Source organism: Oenanthe melanoleuca, chromosome 18, assembly GCF_029582105.1.
Source record: "Oenanthe melanoleuca isolate GR-GAL-2019-014 chromosome 18, OMel1.0, whole genome shotgun sequence".
NCBI lineage: Eukaryota > Metazoa > Chordata > Aves > Passeriformes > Muscicapidae > Oenanthe > Oenanthe melanoleuca.
The window spans coordinates 2,832,582-2,845,208 of record NC_079351.1 but is presented as its reverse complement, the minus strand read 5'-3'; the positions used below and the strand labels follow the sequence as shown (position 1 = coordinate 2,845,208).

Sequence of the window (12,627 nt, the reverse complement as noted above, 5' to 3'; positions counted from 1 at the left end):
GTTAGTTCTTACTTTGAAGTTCTCATTTATTGTTTACATCCTTCTCCCCCTTCCTCTCTTCCTCCCTCCCTCCCCCATATATTCATAGGCTTGGAAAAAAAACCAAAAAAAAACCTGGCAAGCAACAAGTTCTGTTTTGTCAGATAGCCAAAATCCCCAATCTGATGGATGTTAAAAGCTCTGAGATGTCCCCCCTGGCCCGAGGGTGAGCCCTGGAATGGTGACAGGTGGGCAGGAGTTCAGTCATTCATATTTGCTAACCCACTTATTGATTTGCTTTCAAATCAGGGAATTCAATATTTCGACAAGTTTCTGTAAGTGGGGACAAGATGAATGTTTATCCTCTGTCATGAAAAAAGGAGAGATCACTTTTTTTCCCCCTGGAGATTTATGACAGTTGCAGATTAGACTCTTGTCAGCTTAAGCCTGACAGTTGTTAAGTGTTCCTAGTACCTGAGCTGTGCTGTGGAACCCAAAATCCCATTTTCAGGTAACTGTTTGCTGGTTTTGCTGATATTTTGTTTTTTTAAATGAGGAAGAAAGTGTGACTAGGCACATAAAAGCAGCTGTGTTGCTACCACCCTTCATGGCTTTAAATAACAGGGACAGCACAGATGTTTGACATCAGTATTGTTTACATGGCCTTAGGGTTTAATTGCCTCATTCTCTTTGTGAGGAGGATAAACAATGACAGAAATCCAAAGGAATGATGTTCAGCCAACAGCAATGGCTGCGTTTCATACATAGTTGCAAACTTCCCAACTAGAGCTAAATATCTACACTTTTTTTTTTCTTGTCTGAATGGTAACATGCCATAAATTTCATATTCTCTGCTGCCTCTTAACTGGTGATAAAAGATATTAAAACCAATGAGCACGAGCACCATAAATTGCATTTAACAAAGTTAACAACTTAGAAAAGTTGGTTTTATCTGGTTTCTCTAACACTTGTGAAGGTCTTTGGTACTGCTGTAGGTTATTTTGGTTTTTAATATGGGTTCAGTAAATAAAGTCAAGCTGAAGTGCATGGAAGAGCAGCACATTCAGTTACCTAGAGCTGTTCCACAGGAAATTGGGACAAGCTGAGATTTGACATTTGGGATCTGCAGACAGGCTCCACCTCGGTTTGGGGTGGTTTTAATTTGAAAGATATTCCTTGATTGAAATTAGTATTTAATGATGTGCTTCAGCTCTCAAATGGGAGGCACTTCACTCCCAGCTGGGGAGAGCTGAGCCCTTTTGCTTCCACCCCAGCCTTCATGAGCTCACTGCATAAAACGTGTGTACATGACTCAATTTTTTATCGATGTCTGCAGTGAGATTGGGAGTCTGCCTCGGAGAGAGGGTGGGGCAGAAAGCAGATTTGGAAATGAAACCAGTCCTGCAGGCTTTGCTGTAGGATGCTGTGGTGGTGTCCTCATGTTTTCTGGCTTCTCCAGCAATTTTCTGCTCAAGAGATTGAGTGTAGGATTTTTAAACCAACATATCATTATTTTTACAGCAAATGCTCAAATTATCACTTCCAAAAGTTGTGATGAGGATGGGATTCCAATGTGGGGCTGGAACTATGGGCCATTACAAAATTCAAATGCTGTTGGAGATTTTTTTTTTTTTACCAGTTGCTCAGTACAAATACAGTTTTCCTCTCAACACTTGCTGAAAACTCCATGTGCACATCAACTATTGAATTTCAGACACTTTGATATGGAACTTCTCACATCTCTTTGTATGTAGAAACAAAATTAGGAAAGTTGTGGATGAAGCAGATGGGGCAGAAAAGTGCATGGGGTGCTGAAACTTCATGAAGTTTATAGAAGTTGAGGACCTTGAGTACTTTTCAAGGTGTCCCTTTTTCTGCCCTCGACTGATGAGAATTTGTTCTTTGGGATTTTTCACCTATTTTTTTTATTACTTTATTTCTAATATTTAGAGGAAAAGCGATTTACTTTGTTATTACGGTGGTTGCATTCATTAAGGGCCAATTTCTGTATCTTGGGCACATTTTTCCCAGTTGTTTGGTAGCAATTAGCTCTCCTTTTTGGAAAGCAGTCCCAAAACTGTGACATGATAAGGGATGGCTGTTCTGGTGGAAGTGGTGTAATGAATTAATGAGCTAAAATTGATGGGACTGGTGCAAGTGCAAGGGTGGTGCTAATAAGGGGAAGATTAATGAGAAGTGGAACCAGCTTCAAGTACAGGGAGTTCTGTTGTCAGCCTGGGGGAAAACATCCTGTGCCTGAAAACAATCACCAGCACTTGAAAATATATATATATCCATCTTTAATCCAAGTGAAATTCTTGATTTTGATTTATTTTTGTATTATTTCAGTGTACAGAATAATAAAACCTAGACCAGCTCTTGGCTGATACAAAGCACCAAGGATGCATTTCCATCAGCCAAGAAATTCTGATGTTATTAATGAGTTTTAAATGTAATTTGTGTGGATTTAGTAGCTCTGTGAGGGCAGTAGCTGTACCTCAGTCATTCATAGGCTTTTAATGTAATTCAAGTAGATTGGAGTCTTTCATGTTTAGCTTCTGGTATTTGTGTTTTTATGAGACTTTCATATTTATTTATGGCATGTTCAGAAGCTGTCTATCTGGAAGTGGATTACTGTGCTCTTTTTATTAAATCAACACTTTTTCATCACCTGGTACTAAGATTTTCTTCTATAATGTCACTTTTTTGGAGCGATATATGCATATATTTCCTTTCATATATACATATGTGTAGATTTCATGAATAGAAAATGCATTTTAATCATGATGCTTATTTTGGGATGATAAAAGGGTTGGCTGACAGCTGAGAATATGATTTATTTTCTTTGGATTAATTGTCAACCTAACTTTTTTTTCCTCTTCCTTTAATTTGCATAAGACTGTGTGCAAACAGTTGGGAGATGAATGACTTCATCTGTGGTTTATAAGTGATTGTTGGGTATAAGTGTTGTTGGTATTGATGAGTTTAGAAAATGAAATGATTTTCTGCTCTTCTTTCTCTTTTCATTTCTTGAGGAGTATTCTATTTCCTGCTCAGCATTTTTGAGTTGAGTTGGATTTTTGTTTTCATGTTTTCACGTTTTTCATGTTTTGTTTTTCATGTTTTCAAGTCATGATCACATCGTGATGTTTTCAAGTCCTCACAAACTTGTAAGACAAATGAGTCATGTAAAAAATGAATAATTTGTGCTGTGTTTAGTGTTGGTCTGTGTGAGATAAAAACTCATGCTTGAATGGCAACTTTTGGTTAGTCCAGGGCATGGAAAATAAAGCAGAAAGAATCATGCTGTCAATTCCTTTGGAGTTTGTGAGCTGGGATATTACAAGTCAGGTTCTGAGCTGAGCTAAATAAAAATGTGAGAGCTGGAAGTGTCTGGATGGTGGTGGGAGTGCAGTGTCCAGCCTCCAGGTGAGGGCACCTCAGCACCTTTCAGAGCACCCAAAAGTCCAACACAAAGTTTTCTGTTGGCCAAAGACCACTTAGAGTCATCTCCTGGAGGGGTTTGGTCCTTGCTTTCTACAGTGAGGGGGATCAGGGTCTGATTCTGAAAAAACTTCTCACTCCAATTTGCTTTCTGAACAGTGACTGTTAGTAAATGTAGGAGTGGAACAGCCTGAACTCAAGGTGTCACTTTTGGTTTCCAGAAAAGCCTGAGAAAAATGAAATTCCTCTCATAGCTGTCCTGAAGACAGCCTTTAGTGGCAAACTGAAAACATGCAAGAGATTCAAAAATACTTGAAAGGTGGAAACTTAGACTCTAAGTAAGAGTTGGCAATGTATTTTTGTGTTGGAGGGGTTCAAGTACAGCTTTGAACAAACACAGGCAGAACAGGAAATGTATTTCAGTGATCCAGGCCTTAATCCCATCATAAGTCACCTTTAAAAGGAAATGTGTTTATAGTGTGAACTCAGTGAATAGTAGAAAACAAACAAAAACAAACGTGCATCTGGGCTAAAGGACATTCTTTGTGTAAATGTAACACCTGCCTGAAGAAATGGAAATGAGTTTACCAAACTTGGTATATTAACAGAAATATTAAAGTTTTATTCTGAAGTGTTTATTTAAATTAAAGTTGATAACGTGTTCTGGGCAGTAGCAGTTGTGTTTATTGCCAACTAAAACATCCTGCAAATCCATTTTTCTGAAGAAATGTTGTAGGATGACATCTTTTGTAACAATTGTATAAAAATACTGAGAAACTGAATATAGATTTTTTCATGAGATTTCTTTGTTCATGACTTCCCATTGCCTTCTGAAAGACATAAATGAATAATTAAAAAGTTATGAAAAGGTCATTAGTGTAATTTATTCTTTATTTAAATTATGTGTCTATTCTGTTTTGATTTTAAAGCTGGAAATGAAAATGAAAATAGCAGAAGGTAAATTTCATGAAGAAAAACTGAAGCTACAACAGAAGCACGATGCTGATGTTCAAAAGGTAAGAAATGTTTGTATTTTTTTCCAAAAGCAGTGCATTAAACAGTAATAGAGACTATGATTATCATAAATATTTATCAGTTGTTCTTTAACTTCTTCACAATTGCAATTAATGTTCAGTGGAAGTCGAATTGTAGGTAACAGTCAGCATAAACTGAGAGGAATGCAGAATATTTTATGGTAACATATCCTTAGGGAGGGGAAAACACTCACAGAAAGGAGATGAAAATACAAGGCAATTTGTTTGTTAGAACAAGACAACCTATTTTACCAGCATAACAACTTCTGTGGGAAATCATAAACTCGTGATTTTTCTGTTAGAGAGAAAACATTTGTGTTAGAGAAGAATCTGAACAAAATTAATTTTTCATGGAGAAAATGCAAAATATAACAGTAGGAAAACCCAAGGATATCTCCTTGGGTTCAGGCTCATCCAGCAGCAGTGCTTGCTGCCCTGTCTGTGGTTTGACACTGTTTTGGAGCAGAGGCAGCTCTCCAAACACCCCTTTCTTTATCTTACTGCATTTTTAAATGTTAAGCACTCTCAGTCCTTGCAGCACTAACGTGGCACCAGCTCTCTGAGTCACACAGGGTTTATCTTTACTTGTCACATAGCACCACTCCAGGATTATACCCACCCCAGACCTCAGTGTTACCCTGAATCCCATTTCTGGGAGTGGGGTGAAGTCCTGTCAGGTGCCAGGTGTCCCTGCAGGGCTCAGATCCTGGGCATGGAGCAGGAATCCCAATCCCAGCAGATCCTGCTGGAAGCTCAGCATCACTCAGTGCCTCTGCTTTGTTTCCTAAAGACTGACTCACAGCCTTGGAGGAAGTTGCTTGACACAGCTCTGTGACACATCAAAGCCTTCTGAGAGGATGTTAATATTTGGTCAGGTGCACATTTGGCTCATCTGTTCTCAAGGCCTCGGAGCAGAAGCAGTGAGCAAAGCTGTGAGTCTAAAGGAAACAGCTTTGTGAGAATAAGAAATAGTTTAAATGCTTTCTCATCCCTTGAGTTGTCATCCCTTCCTAACTGATGTTAGAATTCTGTCTTTTGAAGTTGTTTAATCACGTTGGATATTTTAGAAAAGGTTAAATAGTGTCGTATTAATCTTTAAAGACACAAAACGTTTATTGCAGATGGAGTAATATTGTTTTAAGATGAAAGCTTCTGTTTGATAAGAGATTTGGGGCACTGTTATAAAATTTCTGTGTCTTTAATCTTTATCTTAAACACAAAGTTTAAATTAAAATACTATCTCAAAGTGTGCAAATACTCAAGCTTTTTTCTTTCCAAACTCAGCCTGTACAGAAATGTGGGTGTAGTTACCCTCATATACTTCCAGTCCATTGTTCCTTGGGATCCATGTGAGGAATTTCAATTGGTGAAGCACAAAAGACTCTAATGAACTTCACCAACTTATTTAAATATTTCTTCAATCTGCTGAGAATTTTAGATGCTTTTAAATACTATTAGGCAACATAAGTATGAAAATCTTTACTATTTGCAGCAATAGCACCATGAAACTTCCAAACTCAACAAAAGCAACACTGGGTTTGCCCAGGTTTAAAAGAAAACAAAACAACCTCACCTTAAAAACATAGAATTCTTTTTTTTAAATCTGCTTTTTCCTCCATTTGTCTAAACCAGTCCTTTGTTTATGTCTTGGCAGTTGTAACTGGAAAAATTATTTAGGTTCAATCACTTAGTCCTGCATGACCTGAGCACTTCTTGCAGACCAGGGTGTATCCTGTGAACTGGTTGCAGTTTGGAATGTTTTGGGCTTATATTAAAATATTCTAAATTTTCTCTACAGATTTTGGATAGAAAGAATGATGAAATAGATGTGCTGAAATCTGCCTACATAAAGAAACAAAAAGAATCTGAGGAGACAATAAGAAAACTGGAGAAAAAAGGTGATTTTTATCCTCATGGCTGTTTTCTGAGTGGTGGCATTGTGTGTTCCTTCTGCAGACATCCCTTTCTTCATCATTTGCAGCTCTTGATTTAATTTTTTCCTTTAGATTCTGAGATTCTTGTCCAGTTGTCTCTGCTGTTCCAACCAAGGTTCCAAGAGGCCTGTGATCTATTACACTGAACACAGGTTTTATGAATGTCACCAAAAAGTTTCTTTGATGCCACTGAAATATTTTGGCCACTTATTTCAATTTTTTTTTTTTGGAATCCCTGGCTCAAAGTTTATTTCTTTATACATTCAGTACATTTTAATCAAACCACAATGGGTTATTTTTAAGACTATTGTGGCATGAGATTTCAAACATGGGTTGTCTTGAGTGTGTCACGAGTACCAAACTCACCCTGAGAGTGGCTTGTCAGCAGTTTTTCAATGTTAGTTTCTTTCAGAATTCCTTGGAGTCCACTTGAACTAAACCACACTGGAAAATAATACAGAAGTTTGGTAATCTTATGTACAAAAAGGGAGAGTGTTCCATGTCTTCTGTTTCCTGCTCCTTGGGAAACTAATTTGTCCAACAAGGGCTCTGGGGCTTCTCTCTGTGGGCTGGTGATTGTTCTTGGCTGGAACAGGTTGAGTTGGAGTTGCCCACACTGCTCCAGGTAATTAAAATCCTCAAAAAAAAGTGAAAGTGTGAATATGGACCTGCTTTGTTCACTAATGGTGATGCCATCACTTGCAATTTAAGTTGGGGAACTTCATTTTCGTGTACATCTTGGGCATTCAACCTTCACAAGAACCTTTTCCCCTAAGGATGCTCATGAAATCAGGTTAAAACAACCATTTACTTGAGGTTATACAGAATTTTGCTGATGTATATTTGCTCCTTCAGGAAGGAAAACTTCTCTGAAATATTCTGTAAACAAAGTAGAAAAGAGAGAACACCTTGTAATGACACAGAATCTAAGTGCTACACCTTAAAGCAGCACATGCATTATTTAAGAACCAAAAACCATCAGATCAGCTGAAAAACTGACATAAACTAGTTGTACCTATTGCCAACACTGAGAAATCCCACAGGTCTTGAATGGTTGTTTATTTTTTTCCCATTTTTAACAGTTCAGACCCTTGTTCGTGAGTTCCAGGTTGTGAGAGAAGCCAAGGAGCAGCAGATTGTGGAGCTGAAGAAGATGTGTGAGCAAAGCAATGAAACCTTGAAGAATGAGTGGGAGAAAAGGGTAAAGAACAATACTTCCCTCCTTTGGCAGACTTGTGCAGAGTTTACTTGGGATAATGTTTTGTCAATCACAAAAATAAATATACAGAATATGTTTCAGGGATGGTTTTTGCAATGATTTTATTTTTTCCTGAAGTAATCAAGACTCTTTTTTGCTGATGCTTTGACACCCAGCTGGTCACTCTGTTCCTGGGTTCATCTGGCCTCCTGGCAAGTCTCTGGATGTATTAGGGAAGTGTTTATTTCTGGTTGACCTGACATGGAATTTTAATCTGGGTAAACCTGCTGCTACCTGCTGTCACAGTGATTCCTTTGAACTCTTAGTCTTGCAATGGGTCATGAATTCTTCAATGTATTTTTATTTATTGTTCAACTGAAGACAGCAGCAAAGCAAAGGGAAGAGCATGTTTATTGTGAGACAGTGTCACCTTTGGCCAGATTATTGTCAGTATTTGTCTTGCTTCCCCCTCTCAGGAGAGGGAGGGTCACAGAAAGGACAGACCCACTTCCCTTCATGAAGTTTTCTGTACAATTTAATATTTTTGCAGCCCTGCATGTAGAAATGAAGTTGGATTTAATTCTTGTCTTCTTAAATGCAAATTAGGATCATAAATTGTCCTTTGTGCTGAAGAGGCTCCAGTGTTGGGTGTTTTTTTGTTTGGGTTTTTTTTTTTTTTTTCATAGAATCCCAGACTGGTTTGGGTTGGAAGGGACATGGGGATGGGACACTTTCCACTGTGCCAGGCTGCTCCAAGCCCCATCCAACCTGGCCTTGGGCACCTTGGAAATCTTTTTTTGTTTTAGAGAAACAACATTTTCAGAGAGGACAGAGTGTGATACCTGGGCTTTGCATTGATCCTGCTGTGCTGTGATAAGATAACCCTCCTCAGTGCTGGCTGTGGGTGCCAGTGGTGACCCTGTGCCTGTTCTGTGGTGCAGCTGCACGACACGGTGGCTGAGATGGAGAAGGAGAAGTTCACCATCCGCAGGAAGCACATGGAGGACATGCAGGAGCTGCTGCAGGAAACCAACGCCCGCCTGGCCAAGATGGAGGAGGAGTATTTGCAGCAGACAAAGTCAACTGTAGGTTTGCCTGGAAACCTCTCACCACAGCAAGGGGCTCTTCAAATGCTCCAGTTCTGTGTGTTCAGCTGGGCTGGGAGTGCCCAAGGCTGGGTTGGAGCAGCCTGGGATGGTGGAAGGTGTGGAAGGTGTCCCTGCCATGGCAGGGCTGCAATCAGAGCGTTTTAAGGTCCCTCTCAACCCAAACCATTCCATGATTCTTTATTCATGCACATGCATTCTGATTTTCCATAGTGCAATGCAGTTGTTCTCTCCTGCACTGTCCTGGCAGCCAGTCCAACCAAAAATTTCATTCCCCAGATAAAATTAATCAATGTCACACTGATACCTTAGAATCAGTCCTTAATTACAAATACTTGATTCAAGTTAGCAGAACTTTTATTTTTGCAGGTTTGTAGACAATTTATATATTACGTCTGTTTTCATAGAACCATGATTTTTTACTCACCCACCTCCTCTTTAACTGAGCATTCTGTTAGATGAAAGATGACATTAAAAAGATTTTAAAATAAGTATTGATTATTCTAATTTATTGCATTTCTTTTCTAGAGTAATTATAAGCATATAATTAGGTATTATTTGGATTTTGTCCCTGTTATATAAATGATGCAAAAAGCAAAAAAATTAACAAGTAACCTGAGAAAAGCATCCTGTAGTTTTCATCAGGATGAGGTGTGGGGAAAATTCAATGAGTGAAAAGACAATGTCAAACAAAATTTATTCCTTTATTAATGAATGTTGAATTTAAAAATTAACATTCAGATCATGTCATAGGTAACAGTAAATACAGAGAAAAATGGACACAGTCTGTCAGCAAGATTGAATTTAAGAACCATCAAAACTAGACAGATCTTGCCGAGCAGCTTCTGATTTAATAATTAAACAAGGTAGAGTTCAAGGCAGGGCTTAAGATGAAAGACTAGACTGTCACTGGAAATTAGTTTTCTTTTTTTCTCTCTCTCCTTTCTCTCTCCTGATTTTTAAATTCTTTTTTCTGTTGGTATTTCAGAGTTTCCCTGTTCAGAGTTTCATGTTGTCAGGAATGCCAGTGCTGTTAGCAAGTGGAACTGGCTGAACAGTTTCATTAATGCCATAGGGCTGATGAGGAGGGGTTTGTACCCTGAGCAAGGATGAACTTCCTTGAGGGACATGGGGCCAGCCAGGAATTATATTCAGTGGTATAATTAAAAATTACTCCTTTTTAAATTATTAAAATAAAAAAAACCAAAACAAACACACAACCCCAGAAAACCACAAAACAAACAAAAAACCCAAGTCCCCAAAGCAAACAACCCTCTGCCCCTGCAAACCAAACCCATACTGAGCAGCTGGGCTCTGATGGAGAGTTTTACTGAAATCTCTGCAGGCACAGGCCAGAGCTCAGGTGTCCATTCAGGTGTTCTCTGTCTGTGTGAGGTTCTGTCACTGGCTCAGGTTTGTGTCATCTCCATTGACTGCACAGGGCAGATATTTGGGGTTTTATTTACTTTAAGAGTGAGTGAAATTTCTGTTCCACTTCCCTCATCTTCAGGCTTTTGTTAATGCAAAAATAAGTGTGATACCTACTCTAGGTATTTTCTGACCCCAGGGGAGTTCTTCCCTCATTCCCCTTCCTATTACCATAAATTTAGGGAAGAATGGGAAGGCCTAGAGTGGTCTCATGCTACCTGCCTGTCCTTGCTCTGCTCATTTTTAGATTTGTTTATATTGTGAGGTGAAGTTCCAGGGAAAAGATACAGCTTTTGAGAGATGCTTGTGATTTACTGAAAGGAAATTGCTGAATGAGATTTTTGGGAAGTCTAAAAATGCTGTATGTATATTATCATCCATTGCAGTTTTCCATTGAAATGTCTTCTCTCCCATTTTAAAGGATTTGTAATTTGAAAATCAGTTGCATGTGCTGTTCTGCACAAGGCAGAAGAGATGTCACTTTGAGGGGGAATAAACACCCACATTTTGAAGATTTATTTATTTTTATATACAATGTAGAGTTTACTGTTGTGATTGATGACAGCTTTGCCATTGTAACTTGTGTCTCTGCATCACCAGAGAGCCTCACTGCTCAAGGCTACTGAATAATAACTGGGGTATTCCCTCATTTATTCTGGGTTTTCTCAGTGGTTCTCTGTTCTTTTAGAATGAGACAGTCCAAAAGCTGGGGGCCCGAGTGCAGCAGTTGACTGTTGAGGCTGAAAACAGTAATTTACAACGTCAGAAATTGTCCCAGGAGAAGACTGTGGTAGAACAGCGTTACCAGGAGGTCTGGTCCCAGCTTCAGGAGCTGAGAACAAGGTAATTCAGTAACAATTGCTGCTTTAACTTTGAAGGATATGGAATTTCCAGAAGCAAACATTATTAATTTTGTTCCAGGGACACACTGAATGATGTTTGACATTAGAAAACTCACATGAAAATTTATTAATTGGTGTCAGACTCATTTAGAGTGACCCAAACCACCACCTTGAGGAGTGTCTCACCTTTCCATTATTTATGAGCAGCTCATTCTGTGACAAGAGCACGTGGCAGACGTGCAGACTCTGTGGAACTGCTACTGAGCAGGTAAAATGCCAAAATATGAAAGCAATTTCCATATTCTGTTTGCTTGCTTCTTGTAGGTACAACTTACTTCAGAAAGACAAGGACCAGATTATGCAGGAATACCAGGAGAACCTTCAGCAGCTACAAAATAAATTTGATGTTGATAGAGATGTTATAAAGCAGGAACAAGCTCAGGTATGCTGCCAGGTGTAACAGGCAGGAAAATGGGGTTTATTTCTGAACTGCTCTCCTCACTATCAATATGATGCTTATGAATAAATCCAAGGATTTGCTCAGTTCTTAAGTTAGTCATGAGTGTAAGTTTAAATAAAATTGGGATTTAATTTTTCATTCCCAAATTTGACTGAAAAATCATCTGAAGTTGGTTGGTCATCTGGTGTGTGCATTTCTGCAGCTGATTCAGATAAAGAACAATTAACATCCTGATTTTATTTGTGCTCCTGTAAAAATTCTGGATACACCCTTAAAGACTTAATGTTTTCATAAAGCCTCTTCCATGATAGAAAATATTTTTTCCAGGAATAAAATAATCCTGCAGGCTTCATAGTATTGAACATTGTGTTAAATATTTATGTGTTTAAGGACATATTCTTGTATTTTGCAAGGGTAGGTTTCACCCAAACTGTAATAACTCTGGTTACTTTCTGGAAGAACATCTGTCAGGTTGATATTTATCAATATGCATTGGTATACAGAGATGGTATATATTCAAAGTGATTTTAAAGTTAAATAATTATAGTAAAGACTGAAGTTTTGAATACCATTTATTGATCCATACAGCCATAGGACAAGTGGGGTATTTGGTGCTTATTTGCTGAAATTCTCTGAGCTTTGATGATACTTTACTCCATTTCATTTACAAGGTATTTTTTTTCCTACCAATTTTTAGTAGATTTTAGTAGGGATTTTTTATTATTAGGGATTATTTTTTGTGCTTTTGTTTCCATTTCTAAGCTCACCAGAGCTGTAAACTCATACAGGTTTTTTTCTCCCAAGTTGATAATTTTTCCAATTTCTGGGAACCTTAGAGAAATAAATTTAAAAATGCAAAAGAGCTAATGAGGAGTGCAAGACAAAAAATGCTTTTTCTGTTAAACCCCAGCAGGCATCTGATGTGATTGCAGAATTACGGCGTGGAATGGCTCTGCTGAAACAACAACTGCAGGACTCTGAACATCAAAGGCAGCAACAGCTGAGGGTGAGCCCTGACTTTCTTTCTCTTTACTTTATTTGATGATTTAAATGTTTAGATATCCATCCTTAAATGTACTTCTATATACCATGCCTGCTTGTTTCTGTTTTATTAATGGAAACATATGAAATGTCACATATGGTTAAAGGTTGATTTAAAAAGTGTGGCTAAAAGAGAGGTAAGAGCAGAATTTTCACAGAAG

At 38.3% G+C, this 12,627-nt stretch overlaps 1 protein-coding gene across 5 annotated transcripts in view; it reads left to right on the top strand.

Annotated features, from left to right (window-relative positions):
- Positions 1-12,627, top strand: part of CEP112 (centrosomal protein 112) — a 151,708-nt gene that overhangs the window by 23,800 nt on the left and 115,281 nt on the right. For 4 of the 5 annotated variants that reach the window (XM_056506104.1, XM_056506101.1, XM_056506100.1 and 1 more), the window contains 7 exons: positions 4,353-4,439; positions 6,256-6,355; positions 7,474-7,592; positions 8,531-8,674; positions 10,812-10,966; positions 11,290-11,407; positions 12,336-12,431. In XM_056506104.1, coding sequence (XP_056362079.1) covers positions 4,353-4,439; positions 6,256-6,355; positions 7,474-7,592; positions 8,531-8,674; positions 10,812-10,966; positions 11,290-11,407; positions 12,336-12,431 — 819 coding nt within the window. The remainder of the gene's footprint in view (positions 1-4,352; positions 4,440-6,255; positions 6,356-7,473; positions 7,593-8,530; positions 8,675-10,811; positions 10,967-11,289; positions 11,408-12,335; positions 12,432-12,627) is intronic. The other variant, XM_056506103.1, reaches the window with a different exon arrangement.